General features: G+C 53.1%; 1 protein-coding gene across 4 annotated transcripts in view; it reads left to right on the top strand.

The window, feature by feature from the left end:
• CBS (cystathionine beta-synthase) overlaps positions 1-15,938 on the top strand; it is a 30,536-nt gene extending 14,598 nt beyond the window's left edge. For 2 of the 4 annotated variants that reach the window (XM_032631219.1, XM_032631217.1), the window contains exons 11-16: positions 310-415; positions 8,121-8,198; positions 8,360-8,494; positions 9,206-9,314; positions 13,123-13,207; positions 15,122-15,938. In XM_032631219.1, the coding sequence (XP_032487110.1) occupies positions 310-415; positions 8,121-8,198; positions 8,360-8,494; positions 9,206-9,314; positions 13,123-13,207; positions 15,122-15,267 (659 nt within the window). In that variant the 3' untranslated portion in view covers positions 15,268-15,938. The remainder of the gene's footprint in view (positions 1-309; positions 416-8,120; positions 8,199-8,359; positions 8,495-9,205; positions 9,315-13,122; positions 13,208-15,121) is intronic. The other 2 variants (XM_032631221.1, XM_032631220.1) reach the window with 1 other exon arrangement.
• The last annotated feature ends 293 nt before the right edge of the window (positions 15,939-16,231 follow it).

Here is a 16,231-nt window from a genome sequence, read left to right as displayed (position 1 = left end):
ACTCGGCCTCTGCCAGCTGCTGGGCCAGCGCCGGAAGGACACCCTCGCTCTGGGGCTGCCCGGCCCACCTGCACCCCATCTGCTGCAGGGCTTGGAGGTTCTATGCGGGGAGGGTTTGGTCGTGACAGTCGGTGGTAATGAGGAGAATGTGGGTGGACAGTGAGAATCGGGGGTCCTCCCAGCACCCCGAGCCCGGTCCCTCCACCGAGGACCCCTCCACAGCGTGTTGGGGCGTGCACACGCACTGGCACGCACACGCGCATCGCACGCCCCCGCCCCCGGCGGGTCTGACCCCGACCCTCCCGGCAGGCGGCAGTGCCGGCAGTGCCATGTCGGTGGCCGTGAAGGCCGCCCAGGAGCTCAGGGAGGAGCAGCGCTGCGTGGTGATCCTGCCGGACTCTGTGCGGAACTACATGTAAGGAGCGGTCCCTCCGGCTCCTCGGCTGCCCGCACTCCGCCCCCCAGGCGCCTGTGCCGGCTCTGCTGCCCGCCAGGCCTCCCCGAGACGCGGCAGCAGGAGGGAGGGGGCGTGGGGGTCTGTGAGGCCGCGGGGGACGCGGAGGAGGACGCAGCGGCCCTAAGAACGCCTCGGCAACCCCCGCTGCAGGGAGCATCGGCTCTGCTGCTACGCTCACACGCAGCCCCAACCTGGCGAGACCCAGGCTGGGCTCGGCAGCCCCGGGGACGGGCTGTGCGACGCCTGCCTGCTGGCCTCCGAGGCCCCTTCGAGTCCAGTGGTGCTGAGTATCTGCACACCTGCCCAGGTGGCAGCTCGCGTCCTCCTGCTTCCAGTTCCCGTCCTCTGGGCCGATGGCGCCCGTCTGGGGCCACCGGCCGAAAGAGCCAGGGTTGCTGTGCGGGAACAAGGGCACAGGGGGCTAGAGACCTCCCCCACGGCCCCGTGGGCTTCCTCCCTGGCCCAGGAGTGGCAGGTTACATACCTCGGGTGAGCTCCGCTGCCCCTGGTGGGTGCCCGTTCCAGCAGGGGGTGAGGCACGTCTGGGCGTCCACTGCCAGGTTGCCCTGAGCACGGCCGTCCGCTCACACCGCACGGCGCGTGAGAACGGCCATCTCCCCGTGGGCTGGGCCGGCCTGCTGTGCGTGCGCACTCCTGCCTGTGTGTGTGGGAGAGAAATGGCGAGAGTGTGACTGAATGATCATGTCTCGGGCACACACGTCTAGGCTGGGGGGCTGTGGGTCCTCCCTGCTCCCCACTTTCTTGGTCCTCGTCTGCCTTTTCTTTTTTTTTAACATCTCTATTGGAGTATACGTGCTTCACAATGGTGTGTTAGTTTCTGCTGTATCACAAAGTGAATCAGTTATACATATACATACGTTCCCATATCTCTTCCCTCTTGCGTCTCCCTCCCTCCCACCCTCCCTATCCCACCCCTCTAGGTGGTCACAAAGCACCGAGCTGATCTCCCTGTGCCATGCGGCTGCCTCCCACTAGCTATCTATTTTACATTTGGTAGTGTTTATATGTCCATGCCACTCTCTCACTTCGTCCCAGCTTACCCTTCCCCCTCCCCGTATCCTCAAGTGCATTCTCTACGTCTGCGTCTTTATTCCTGTCCTGCCCCTAGGTCTTCAGAAACTTTTTTTTTTTTTTAGATTCCATATATATGTTAGCACACGGTATTTGTTTCTCTTTCTGACTTACTTCACTCTGTATGACAGACTCTAAGTCCTTCCACCTCACTAAAACTAACTCAATTTCGTTTCTCTTTATGGCTGAGTAATATTCCATTGTATATATGTGCCACATCTTCTTTATCCATTCATCTGTCAGTGGACACTTACCATGTCCTGACTATTGTAAATAGTGATGCAGTGAACATTGTGGTACATGACTCTTTGGATTATGGTCTTCTCAGGGTATGTGCCCGGTAGTGGGATTGCTGGGTCATATGGCAGTTCTATTTTTAGTTTTTTAAGGAACCTCCATACTGTTCTCCATAGTGGCTATATCAATTTACATTCCCACCAACAGTGCAAGAGGGTTCCCTTTTCTCCACACCCTCTCCAGCATTTATTGTTTGTAGATTTTTTGATGATGGCCATTCTGACTGGTGTGAGGTGATACCTCATTGTAGTTTTGATTTGCATTTCTCTAATGATTAGTGATGTTGAGCATCCTTTCATGTGTTTGTTGGCAATCTGTATATCTTCTTTGGAGAAATGTCTATTTAGGTCTTCTGCCCATTTTTGGTTTGGGTTGTTTGTTTTTTTGTTATTGAGCTGCATGAGCTGCTTGTATATTTTGGAGATTAATCTTTTGTCAGTTGCTCAGTTTGCAAACATTTTCTCCCATTCTGAGGGTTGTCTTTTGGTCTTGTTTATGGTTTCCTTTGCTGTGCAAAAGCTTTTAAGTTTCATTAGGTCCCATTTGTTTGTTTTTGTTTTTATTTCCATTTGTCTAAGAGGTGGGTCAAAAAGGATCTTGCTGTGACTTATATCATTGGGTGTTCTGCCTGTGTTTTCCTCTAAGAGTTTTATAGTGTCTTGCCTTACATTTAGGCTTTAATCCATTTTGAGTTTATTTCTGTGTACGGTGTTAGGGAGTGTTCTAATTTCATTCTTTTCCATGTACCTGTCCAGTTTTCCCGGCACGACTTATTGAAGAGGCTGTCTTTTCTCCATTGTATATTCTTGCCTCCTTTATCAAGGATAAGGTGACCGTGTGTGCGTGGGTTTATCTCTGGGCTTTCTGTCCTGTTCCATTGATCTGTATTCTGTTTTTGTGCCAGTACCATACTGTCTTGATTACTGTAGCTTTGTAGTATAGTCTGAAATCAGGGAGCCTGATTCCTCCAGCTCCGTTTTTCTTTCTCAAGATTGCTTTGGCTATTCGGGGTCTTTTGTGTTTCCATACAAATTGTGAGATTTTTTGTTCTAGTTCTGTGAAAAATGCCATTGGTAGTTTGATAGGGATTTCACTGAATCTGTAGATTGCTTTGGGTAGTAAAGTCATTTTCACAGTGTTCATTCTTTCAGTCCAAGAATATGGTATATCTCCCCATCTGTTTTATCTTTAATTTCTTTCATCAGTGGCTTATAGTTTTCTGCATACAGGTCTTTTGTCTCCTTAGGTAGGTTTATTCCTAGGTATTTTATTCTTTTTGTTGCAGTGGTAAACGGGAGTGTTTCCTTAGTTTCTCTTTCAGATTTTTCATCATTAGTGTATAGGAATGCAAGAGATTTCTGTGCATTAATTTTGTATCCTGCTACTTTACCAGATTCATTGATTAGCGCTAGTAGTTTTCTGGTAGCATCTTTAGGATTCCCTATGTATAGTATCATGTCATCTGTAAACAATGACAGTTTTACTTCCTCTTTTCTGATTTGGATTCCTTTTCTTTCTTTTTCGTCTCTGATTGCTGTGGCTAAAACTTCCAAAACTATGTTGAATAATAGTAGTGAGAGTGGGGCAACCTTGTCTTCTTCCTGATCTTAGTGGAAATGGTTTCAGTTTTTCACCATTGAGAATGATGTTGGCCGTGGGTTTGTCATATACGGCCTTCATTATGTTGAGGTAAGATCCCTCTATGCCTACTTTCTGGAGAGTTTTTATCATAAATGGGTGTTGAATTTTGTCGAAAGCTTTTTCTGCATCTATTGAGATTTTCATATGGTTTTTATCCTTCAATTTGTTAATATGGTATATCACATGGTTTGATTTGCGTATATTGAAGAAGCCTTGCATCCCTGGGATAAACCCCACTTAATCATGGTGTATGATCCTTTTAATGTGCTGTTGGATTCTGTTTGCTAGTATTTTGTTGAGGATTTTTGCGTCTATGTTCATCAGTGATGTTGGCCTGTAGTTTTCTTTTTTTGTGACATCTTTGTCTGGTTTTGGTATCAGGGTGACGGTGGCCTCGTAGAATGAGTTTGGGAGTGTTCCTCCCTCTGCTATATTTTGGAAGAGTTTGAGAAGGATAGGTGTTAGCTCTTTTCTAAGTGTTTGATAGAATTTGCCTATGAAGCCATCTGGTCCTGGGCTTTTGTTTGTTGGAAGGTTTTTAATCACAGTTTCAATTTCAGTGCTTGTGATTGGTCTGTTTATATTTTCTATTTCTTCCTTGTTCAGTCTTGGAAAGTTGTGCTTTTCTAAGAATTTGTCCATTTCTTCCAGGTTGTCCATTTTATTGGCATATAGTTGCTTGTAGTAATCTCTCATGATCCTTTGTATTTCTGCAATGTCAGTTGTTACTTCTCCTTTTTCGTTTCTAAGTCTGTTGATTTGAGTCTTCTCCCTTTTTTTCTTGATGAGTCTGGCTAATGGTTTATCAATTTTGTTTATCTTCTCAAAGAACCAGCTTTTAGTTTTATTGATCTTTGCTTTCATTTCCTTCGTTTCTTTTTCATTTATTTCTGATCTGATCTTTATGATTTCTTTCCTTCTGCTAACTTCGGGGTTTTTTTGTTCTTCCCTCTCTGATTGCTTTAGGTGTAAGGTTAGGTTGTTTATTTGAGATTTTTCTTGTTTCTTGAGGTAGGATTGTACTGCTATAAACTTCCGTCTTAGAACTGCTTTGGCTGCATCCCGTAGGTTTTGTGTCATCGTGTTTTCATTGTCATTTGTTTCTAGGTATTTTTAAATTTCCTCTTTGATTTCTTCAGTGATCTCTTGGTTATTTAGTAGTATATTGTTTAGCCTCCATGTGTTTGTATTTTTTGCAGATTTTTTCCTGTAATTGATATCTAGTCTCATAGTGTTGTGGTCAGAAAAGATACTTGATATGATTTCAATTTTCTTAAATTTACCACGGCTTGATTTGTGACCCAAGATATGATCTATCCTGGAGAATGTTCCATGAACACTTGAGAAGAAAGACTATTCTGTTGTTTTTGGATGGAATGACCTATAAATATCAATTAAGCCCATCTTGTTTAATGTATCATTTAAAGCTTGTGTTTCCTTACTTATTTTCATTTTGGATGACCTGTCCATTGGTGAAAGTAGGGTGTTAAGTCCCCTACTATGATTGTGTTACTGTCGATTTCCCCTTTTATGGCTGTTAGCATTTGCCTTATGTACTGAGGTGCTCCTATGTTGGGTGCATAAATATTTACAATTGTTACATCTTCTTCTTGGATTGATCCCTTGATCATTATGTAGTGTCCTTCTTTGTCTCTTGTAATAGTCTTTAGTTTAAAGTCTATTTTGTCTGATATGAGAATTGCTACTCCAGCTGTCTTTTGATTTCCATTTGCATGGAATATCTTTTTCCATCCCCTCACTTTCAGTCTGTATGTGTCCCTGGGTCTGAAGTGGGTCTCTTGTAGACAGCCTATATACGGGTCTTGTTTTTGTATCCATTCAGCCAGTGTGTGTCTTTTGGTTGGAGCATTTAATCCATTTACATTTAAGGTAGTTATTGATATGTATGTTCCTATTACCATTTTCTTATTTGTTTTGGGTTTGTTATTGTAGGTCTTTTCCTTCTTTTGTGTTTCCTGCCTAAAGAAGCCCCTTTAGCATTTGTTGTAAAACTGGTTTGGTGGTGCTGAATTCTCTTAGCTTTTGCTTGTCTGTAAAGGTTTTGATGTCTCTGTCGAATCTGAATGAGATCCTTGCTGGGTAGAGTAATCTTGGTTGTAGGTTTTTTTCCCTTTCATCACTTTAAATATGTCCTGCCACTCCCTTCTGGCTTGCAGAGTTTCTGCTGAAAGATCAGCTGTTAACCTTATGGGGATTCCCTTGTGTGTTATTTGTTACTTTTCCCTTGCTGCTTTCAATATTTTTTCTTTGTATTTAATTTTTGATAGTTTGATTCATATGTGTCTTGGCATGTTTCTCCTTGGATTTATCCTGTATGGGACTCTCTGCACTTCCTGGACTTGATTGACTATTTCCTTCCCCATATTAAGGAAGTTTTCAACTATAATCTCTTGAAATGTTTTCTCAGTCCCTTTCTTTTTCTCTTCTTCTTCTGGGATCCCTATAATTCGAATGTTGGCACGTTTAATGTTTTCTCAGAAGTCTCTGAGGCTGTCCTCCATTCTTTGCATTTTTTTTTTTTTTTTTTTTTTGTGGTACGTGGGCCTCTCACCGCCACAGCCCCTCCTGTTGTGGAGCAGAGGCTCCGGACACGCAGGCCCAGCAGCCATGGCCCACGGGCCCAGCCACTCCGTGGCATGTGGGCTCCTCCCGGACCGGGGCACGAACCCATGTCCCCTGCATCGACAGGCAGGCTCTCAACCACTGCGCCACCAGGGAAGCCCCGTTCTTTTTTCTTTATTCTGCTCTGCAGTAGTTATTTCCACTATTTTATCTTCCAGGTCACTTATCCGTTCTTCTGCTTCAGTTATTCTGTTATTCAGTTATTGATTACTTCTAGAGAATTTTTAATTTCATTTATTGTGTTGTTTATCATTGCTTGCTCTTTAGTTCTTCTAGGTCCTTATTAATCATTTCTTGTATTTTCTCCATTCTATTTCCAAGATTTTGGATCATCTTTACTATCATTATTCTGAATTCTTCTTCAGGTAGACCGCCTATTTCCTCTTCATTTGTTTGGTCTGGTGGGTTTTTACCTTGTTCCTTCATCTGCTGCGTATTTCTCTGTCTTCTCATTTTGCTTAACTTACTGTGTTTGGGGTCTCCTTTTCACAGGCTGCAGGTTTGTAGTTCCCGTTGTTTTTGGTGTCTGCCCCAGTAGATAAGGTTGGTTCAGTGGGTCATGTAGGCTTCGTGGTGGAGGGGACTGGTGCCTGTGTTCTGGTGGATGAGGCTGGATCTTGTCTTTCTGGTGGGCCAGACTGCCTCTGGTGGTGTGTTTCGGGGTGTCTGTTAACTTATGATTTTAGGCAGCCTCTCTGCTAATGGGTGCAGTTGTGTTCCTGTGTTGCTAGTTGTTTGGTATGTGGTGTCCAGCACTGGAGCTTGCTGGCCGTTGGGTGGAGCTGTGTCTTAGTTTTGAGATGGGGATCTCTGGGAGAGCTCTTACCGATTGATATTACGAGGGTCTCTGACGGACCACTGTTCTGAACTTGGTTCTCCCACCTCAGAGGCTCAGGCCTGACACCCGGCCGGAGCACCGAGACGCTGTCAGCCACATGGCTGGTGAGGGTCAACAACTCTGCTTTGCCCTCTGGGCTTCAGTTTCCTCACCCCTAAACTGAAGTCACTCTGGGCTTTCAGCGGGTCTTCCCTCCAAGCCTGCCCCTGTAGCTCCAGGCCTAAGCAGCTGTTTGTCAGCTGCTTTCTCATCTGCCCTTTTAGGGCAGGTCTCTGGCAGACCCCAAGGCCTGGTCTGGTGTCCTCTGACCCCAGGTGGGATGGGGTCCCTCATCCCCCTCTGCCAGAGCAGACATGAGGACAGCCAGGGAAGAGGCCACCCAGGAGCCCCGAGGGGACATGACGGCACAGGATCCGGGACAGAACTGTTACCCACCTGGGTTCTTGGACTCTTTAATCAATAGAAATTAATAAGAGGCCAGACAAGAAATTCAGGCAAGGCTTTATTGGGACTCATTCTGTAGCAGGCGGGAGTGGAAACAAGTAACAGCTTCGCTTGCTCTCTCGCTGAGGAGGGGGTGAGCTGGTCCCTTAAGTGGGGTGAGGGTAGGGGTGGGTCCAGGGGTCAGGAGGGGTGGCTTAGGTGGTCTGCCCCCCCCTTTGTGGTACTGTGTACATGGGGCATTTGCAGGACCCTGCTTTTGCTCCCAGCAACTCAGAAGTGGCAGTTGGGATTTGGGTTTTTTTCTATCTTGTTTTGTTGTCCTTAATTTGCCCCAGCTGTGCTGTGCATGCAGTTTGTTTAGCCCCTTATAGTCCCTTTGTATCTGTTGCTTGAGAAGACGTTTGTCCAGGTGCAAGCCCTGCAGAAAAGGGTCCCAGGTCCCAGTCCCAGCGTACCACAGAACCTTCTGCTGTGCTCTGAGCTCATTCAGCCCTGGTTGACCAGATGCCCCCGTCGACCACAGTTCCCTAGGGGGTCTTCTGGAATCTGGCTCTCAGGCCTCTTCGCAGAGCCTCCAGCCAGCCCCTTTGGGGTCTCTGCTGGACCGTGGGGTCTGGGGAGGGATGCTGGGCCTTCTCTCTCTGAGAACCTCCACCCTCAGTGTGGGCAGAGGTGGTGGTGAGACCCTGGTGACTTGCGGTGCCGCAGGTCCAAGTTCCTGAGCGACAAGTGGATGCTGCAGAAGGGCTTCATGAAGGAGGAGGACCTCTTGGTGAAGAAGCCATGGTGAGGACGCCTCTGAGCAGAGATGTCTCCCCAACCACACGCGTGTGGCTCGGGACTTGCGTTCCTAGTACCCAGGGCACGTGTGCTGTCCTGCACCTGGCTGGGCGCCCCTGCGGTCTCCCTGTCCTGGACTCAGCCTCCCGCCCACCCTCTTCTTGCAGGTGGTGGCACCTCCGAGTTCAGGAGCTGAGCCTGTCGGCCCCGCTGACGGTGCTGCCCACGGTCACCTGTGAGCACACCATCGACATCCTCCGGGAGAAGGGCTTTGACCAGGCGCCCGTGGTGGACGAGTCGGGGTCAGTCTCAGCCTCCATCCAGAGCTCTGCCCTCAGAGGGCCCTGCTGGGCGCCTCCAGCCTGTGCTCCACGCTGCTCTGTGTCCGCGGTGCTGGACGGGGCAGCCCAGTGGACCCCACAGCTGGCCGGCTGACCTTGGTCACTTTGCACTCAGATGCTCAGAGTATTGGACGGCTGGTCCCTGAGCACCGGCCAGGATGGGGACTGCTTATATTAACCCTTTGGGCTTTAATGCCTTGGTCCCAGCCCATTGCACCCAGCCTGTGCACAGGAGGCCGGTGTAGGGTCCTGCCCTGGCTCTGGGCATGTGCCTGACAGTGGAAGGCCGTGACAGACGTGCCCTGGTGACAGTGACCCACCATCAGGGCTCTCCCGGGACTGTCCCAATTCTAGCACCGAAAGTCCCATGTCCCACGACACTGGCCAGCTGGTCACCCTTGACACCTGTCAGAATGGAGATGCCCAGAGGACTCACTGGTTTACCGTTGCCTGCACTGGACGGTCAGCTCCAAGGGCAGGGTGTTTGGTCACTGCTCGGCTCCTGCCACACAGAGACCCTGGGCAGATAGTGGTTGATTCTAAGAGGAGTTCTGGGTTTGACCCTGAGGGTGGCTGTGCTGGACTCTGCTGTCTTGGCAGGGGGTGGGGTGGGGTGTGGAGAGTGCGGGAGAGGCACCAGTGCTGACTCCTGCACCGCCTCCGCTTCCCCAGGGTGATCCTGGGGATGGTGACCCTGGGGAACATGCTGTCGTCCCTGCTCGCGGGGAAGGTTCAGCCTTCGGACCAAGTTCGAAAAGTCATCTACAAGCAGTTCAAACAGGTACGATCCTCGCGAGGCCTGAGAAGTCGGTGCTGAGACCAGCTCTGTCCCGGGAGGCGGGGCCACGCGTCCCTCGCCCCTGACCCTTGACACCACCCCAGATCCCATCAGACCCCTAAATCTGACAATTCGCCCCAGCTTCACAAAGCGAGAAGCCCCAGGTGGGGAAAGGCCAGCATTGGTGAGGGCTCAGCCACGCCCGTACTTTGGCAACGCCTGTGGTCACTGGCAAGCCCAGGGACCGTCATCCCAGCCGAGCCGGGCATCTGCCAGCATGACCATTCCCAGGGCACCGGGCCCTGATTTTGTCCTGTGCCCACCTCAGTTAAGACCACCTGGCGCGCCTAAGTACTTAATAAGAACTAGAACGTTCTGGGGGCTGAGCCGGGGCTGGTCAGACCCCGTGGTCATCCTGAGATGATGGCCACCCTGTGATGGGCCAGGGCAGAGCCGACTCTGCGTCCCCGAGGGTGCCTGGGGTCAGGGCAGCCCCTCTCCCTGGTCTCCTGGCATTCCGCAGCCCCTTCCTTTCTCCTCGGACCCCCAATGAGTGGGAGTGCTGGGTCGCTGGCTGTCTCCCGCTTGAAAGGCTAGCAGGTGGAGCCCAAATCTAGGAATGGATTTGATTTTCCTGTTTCCCCACCTCACACGTAGCCGAAATGTCACCAGCATCTGTGTGTTTCTCCCCATATCCACCCCGCTGCCATCGCCTCTAGCGTGGTCCCTGCACGGCCCCTCACTCCTGGCCCTAACTCTCTGCGGCTGGAGAGACCACAGGAGACGTGGGTGGGGTCTTGCCCCTTCCTGCCAAGCCCAGCCGGGAGGGTCCCGGCCCTGCGACCCCGGCTGCCTCCACTCCTGCCGTCCACCTGCCCTGGTTCTCAGACGGGCCGTTCCCTTCCTGCTGCCTTGGCACCGGCTGTCTCTGCTCTCCTGCCCCCCACCCCCCCGTCCCCTCCTCTCGGCTTCTCTGACCCCAAGGCCCCGAGCACCTAGCACACGGGGTGTGTTCTTGGAGCACTTATTGCCCCCCAGTCCGGTGGAAGCTCCAAGAGGCTATCCTGGCCCCGTGGCCCCTGAGTGGGGAGCACAGGGCCCGGCGTCACATGCATGTGGGTGGCCAGCCAGGCTGAGCAGGGGTAACCTTTCCGCCCATGCCATTGCCCACCAGCATTTCTGGAAGTTTCTGCCCCTCCTCTTCCCTGCGTTGAGCTGAACATAGCGTGTCCCGTTTGATGATTTTGAAAAGAACACACACCCGCGACACCACAGTCAAGAGTGAGCGTATCCACCCCCTCCCCCACTTCTACCTCGGCTTCCTCTCCCCTCCCCGCACGTCTATCCAGTCCCGTAGACTGTGCGCCCTCCCCGGGCTCGTGTGCACACGCAGCCCCACCGTGTGTACCCTTGTCTGGCTTCTTTCATGCAGCAGAGTGGTTTGTGCTTTATTTTCTATAAAAATTTATTTTTTCTTTTTGGCTGCGTTCAGTCCTCGTTGCTGCGCGCGGGCTTTCTCTAGTTGCGGCGAGCGGGGGCTACTCTTTGTTGCGGTGCGAGGGCTTCTCATTGCGGTGGCTTCTCTTGTTGCAGAGCACGGGCTCTAGGCGCGCGAGGGCTTCAGTAGTTGTGGCACACGGGCTCAGTAGTTGTGGCTCGCGGGCTCTAGAGCGCAGGCTCAGTAGTCGTGGCGCACGGGCTTAGTTGCTCCATGGCATGTGGGCTATTCCCGGACCAGGGCTCGAACCCGTGTCCCCGGCCTTGGCAGACGGATTCTTAACCACTGTGCCACCAGGGAAGCCCAGCAGAGTGTTTTGAGGTCCCTCCGAGGTGTGGTGTGCATGCTGTCCACCCCCTCCCGTGCCTGAGTCCAGTCCTGGTGTGTCTCTGGCCTCTCCTGCTGACTCTCTGCTGTGTGTGCCCTCCCCTCCCCCAGGGAAGAGCCGAGCGCTCTAATGTTACTGAGTCCAAGCTTGCTCTGCTCGCCGCACAACAGGCCAGTAGATCGGGAGACAAGGTGTCGAGGCTAGGAATACAACTTTTCCAAAATTTGGAAAGCCAGCAGACGGAGAAGATGGCAGACTGATGTCTCAAAGAACCGTCTTCCCGGGGTCTGGATGCCAGTTTCTTTCACAGAACGGAGAGGGGGAGGAGGTGGGGAAGTAAAGTAAAAAGGCCATAAGATACGCAAATGTCCCCTGGAATGGCCAGCCTCGGGGAGGGGATGTGTTAGCTTCTTCTTTCTTGCAGCCATCCACGGGTGGGCAGGGTCAGGACGTTTCCCTGAACAAAGGCACTTGGGTTTAACATTTAGGCAGAGGGGCGGGGTTCCCCGAGGCAGGCTGTCCTTTTAGCGAACAAAAGCAACGGGAAGCAAAGGTTAAAGTAAAAGAAACAGATGCAGCCTGTAGTCAGGATTGGCTCTTCCCTGTTCCACTAGGTCACCCCCCTTAGTGGCCGAGGCTGAACTCCAGCTGCAGCCTTCCCCCGAGGTGTAGCCGAGCCCCAGTTCCCTGGGCTCTAGTGCCATCCAGGCCCTCAGGGGTCTCGACGCCCTGCCACCGAGATGTTGGGTGGGGCCGTGTGTGCCTGCTCTGCTCCAGGAACCAAGCGGTGGGTGTAAGCGGACACAGGACGTCCTTCAGCAGGGTCCCCGGCATCCCTGGTGCAGACAGGGTCCCGAGGAGAATGCGGGGCCCTGAGGAAACCTGGGTGGGTCCTGTCTCCTGGGTACACCTTCCGCATCCAGGGCTGCCCCTTCCTGCCGCCACGGGGGTCTGGCCGCCGGCCGTGAGCAGCAGGGGGAGGTGCCCATGGAGCTGTGGCGCCCCCTTTCCGCCCTGTTCTCCCGGCGGAGAGGAGAAATCCTGACCCCCGTGGTCTACTGACCACGCCCAGCGTCTGACCTCGTAAAGGCAAGCATGGGGGAAGTTGCTTCCACAGCCCGGGGCCGCTGTGTTGTGTACCGCTCGGCTGCACTAGTGCTTGGCGGGCAGTGGTGCCCAACCCTCCTTACACAGGTTAAGGCACTGCTGGCGCTTCTCCTCCCACCCCCGAGCTTGCGTCCTCTCCCAGGGGACTTGCCTCCGTTGCCAGAGCCGACCTAGAAGGGGTTCCAGTGGGGCTCACCGCTTTGGAGATCGCCTTGGGGTTTGAAAGATGGACCCAAGTGTCCTTGTTTTCTTTTTCTTGGAAGCTCTCATCGTGTGTCTACTGAGCAGATGGCCCAGAGTGGGCGCTCACGTTGCCCTCCCCTCACCAGGCCCTGTGTCCCCGCCCCTCACCACGCCCTGTACTGTCACATCTTGCACTGATGTAGGATTTGTTCCGATGGATGGCGAATATTAACGCTGTTCGTAACTAAAGTCACTAGTTTACTGAGGGTTCAGTCTTTGGGTTCTATAGCTCTGTGGGTTTTGACAAATGTACAGTGACCTGTACCCATTAGAGCGTCACACACAGTAGTGTATGTGCCCCACGTGCCCTGGATCCCTGTACCCATTCCCCACCGCCTGAACCCTGCAACCGCCAATCTGACTAGTTTTGCCTTTTCCGGAAATTCATAGAGGTGGGATCATACTGTGGGAAGCCGTCCTGCTGGCTCTTTGCAGAGTGATACATACGGACTCTTCCAGGTCATCCAAGTGTCCTTTCACGTGTGTCAAGGCTCATTCAGTCTCTAAGTCAGCAAGAGGCTCCAGAAGAACCTTCTGGAGGGACGCCGGCCCCTCCTGCTGCCTTGTGCTCCTTTCCTCGGGCTCCGGCCAAGCTGGGCTGCCCTGGCGAGCGCTGACCACGGCTTCCCTTCCAGATCCACCTGACGGACCCTCTGGGCAAGCTCTCGCACATCCTGGAGATGGACCACTTCGCCCTGGTGGTCCATGAGCAGATCCAGTGTAAGTGGGGCCCTCTGCGGGCTGTGGGTGGGGGCGTGAGCCCTGTGGGGTGCTGGCCGCCGGGCCCCCGGCCCAGGCTTGTGTGTGCGCTTTCCTGCTGTGAGCGCACAGGGCCCCTGGGAGCTGGAGAAGCTGATCCCCAGCCTTGGGTGCAGATCTCAGAGGGACCGCGCTGTGCGCCAACCTGGGCACCGGCTCGCGGTGAGATCACAGGGCTTTATAGCCTGCTCATAAAGCCCTTCCCGGACCTCCTGGCCACATCTCTGGAGGCCCGGGATGTTATTCTGGTGCCGGGAGAGGACGAGGGTTATACAAATCCCGAGAATTGGGGCCGGTGGGGGGGGCCTTGGAGCCCGCCCTCCCGCCCGCCGAGGGCTGGTCCCGGGGCCTGGGCGCCCCCACCTAACCCTCTCCCATCCTCGGTTCCTCAGCGTGGGACCTGGCCTTGGGGGTGGGGGGGGACCTGCAGGTGTGTACGCCCCGCCCACCCCTCGAGCTGGGGGGCGGCACTGTGGTCAGCATCGCAGCCTCCAAGTGCCAAGGAGGGCGTCCAGGCCCCGGACCCCGAGTTTGGGTGGGAGGCTCCCCTTCTTGTGTCACACACTCGTGTTTGAACATCTACACACCCTGATGTGGGATCCGGTTTCAGGGTCTGTAAATAAAGTTTCCTTTGACACCGCCCTGTCAGAAAGCACGGTCAGCGGCCGCTTTCGTGCTGTGTGGGCGGAACTGAGGGGTCATAACAGAGACCCTACCGCCCTTTACAGAAAGTTTGCCCACCCAGCTCTGGCCAGTCTCCCGGGGGACCTGGAGACCGCTCTGACTGCCCGCCCCCGTGGGGCTCAGTGCTCCAAAGCTGCCCCTTTGCCTAGAAGCCCCTCATCTCTTCTGGGTGCCCCTTGCTTTTTCCTGAGGTGCTCCGAGCCGGCCAGTAGGGTGCCTGGCCTGTCTCCAGCAGCCCACCCTGTGTGACCTCTGCCCTCAAAGGCGTGAGGGACAGACAGGGAAGTGGGGTCTGGTGGAATGGGGTGCGACCTGGGCACTTGCCACTGGCTGCTGAGCTCTGCCCGGCCCGCTGTGTGCTTCACAACAGCTGTCGGTCAGGGTTCCCCAAAGAAACAGAACTAGTAGGATGTGTGTACACAGGGATTTGCTCTAAGGAATGGCTTATAGCCTGGCAAGTCCCAAGACCTGCGGGGCTAGTGGCCAGGTTCAAGGCCCCAAGAGTCGATGTTTCCGAGTCCAAAGCCGGACATTTCCATCTTACTCGCGTTGGGTCAGCCCGTTTGTTCTATTTGGGCCTTCAACTGACTGGATGAGGCCCACCCACACTGGGGAGTGCAATCTGCTTTACTAGGTCCATCCAAACAAGAGTTGATCTCATCCAAAGACACCCAGAATGTTCGCCCAGTATCGGGGCACTCCATGGCCCAGTCGAGTTGAAATGTAAAATTTACCGTCTCCATCACCCTCTCTGCCCTTGGGCGGCAGGGCAGGGGGCCAGCGGCCTGCACCCATTCTAAGCCTGAGAGAAAGGCATGGGTTTGAACACAGAACTGTAGGCCAGAGATGTGAGCCGGTGGTGCTGGGCGTGAGCAGGATTGGAATTTCATGCCACGACTCGGGCCTTGGGCACCAGGGGCGACCACCGGCTGTTCTGAATGAATGGGACCCTCGGGCGTCCCTGGTGGGCGTGGCTCAGAGGGGTCAGGGCCCTGCTCTCTGCAGCTTCGCCCAAGTGGCTTGCGTTGGGCGGGGACGGCACTTGTGCTTGGGCCGCCAGGGCACACAGGTGCCTGTGGACACGGGGCATCCTCCCCGCACGCCCCCGCCACCCTGTGCCCGGGGGTGTGGCCGCCTCAGATCCGCTCCGTATGAAGGCCCCTCTGAACCTGCGGCCTTGTCGCCCCTCAGACCACAGCCACGGGGAGTCCACTGAGAGGCAGATGGTGTTCGGAGTCGTCACTGCCATCGACTTGCTGAACTTCGTGGCCGCCCGCGAGCGGAACCAGAAGACGAACTCGGGAAGTGGAGGTGCCGGGGCCGCAGCCCAGCTCTGACTACCCCCCAGGGCCGTGTGGCTGTTCTCTTTTGCTTTCATAAACACGAAACAAACAAACACGTGATTTTTAGCCACCTGGCACTGGGCATCACTCCGGGCCCAGCAGAGATATTGTAGGTCCCCGTCATTAACACTTGGCCACCTAAATGAATCTATACATGATTTATTCGATTAGATGTGTTTTTCTTTAACTAACTTTCTCTTAAGATGTTTCGGCAAGCAGATCTTTTCAAAGAGAACTCAGCCAGGCGGATGGACCCCTGCCGTGACTGGGGTAGGGGGACTGAAGACAGAGGCCAGTGCCTTTCCCAGGAGTCCAGAGTGGGGAGCAGGGGAAAGGGACCCAGGAAGCGTGCGTCGGCACTGTGGCCCTTCCCCCAGCAGCGTGGTCCACCTGGGGATGGGTTGGTTGGAGTGGCTTGAGCGTTTGGGGTTTTTTAATTGACGTGAAATCCACTTAACCTAAAATGATCAATTTTTCAATGTGTAATTCAGTAGCGTTTATTAGAGGTCGTCCAGCCACCACCTCTGTCGAGTTCCAGAACATTTCATCCCCCCATCAAGCAGTCACTCCCCTCTCCCCTCCGCTCCTGGCACCCACTACTCTGCCTTCCATCCCCATGGCTTTACCGTTTTGGATATTTCATATAAAAAGAATCAGACAATCTGTGACCTCTCGTGTCTGGCTTATTTCACTTCGTCTGATGTTTCTGAGATTCATTCACGCTGCCGCACGAGTCCGTGCTTCACTTTTGTGGCTGATCAGTACTCCTTATACGGACAGACCACGTTTCGTTTATCCATCATCAGTTGATGGACATTTGGGTTGTTTCCACTCTTGGGCTGCTGTGCCTAGTAGTGCCTTCGTGTACAGGCATTTGTTTGAACACCTGTGTTCAGTTCTTTTGGTTCTACACCCAGGACTGGAACTGCTGGGCCACGAGATAATTCTATGATGGATT

This window comes from Phocoena sinus, chromosome 4, assembly GCF_008692025.1.
Source record: "Phocoena sinus isolate mPhoSin1 chromosome 4, mPhoSin1.pri, whole genome shotgun sequence".
Taxonomy (NCBI): Eukaryota; Metazoa; Chordata; class Mammalia; order Artiodactyla; family Phocoenidae; genus Phocoena; species Phocoena sinus.
This window is presented reverse-complemented; position numbering and strand designations above follow the sequence as displayed.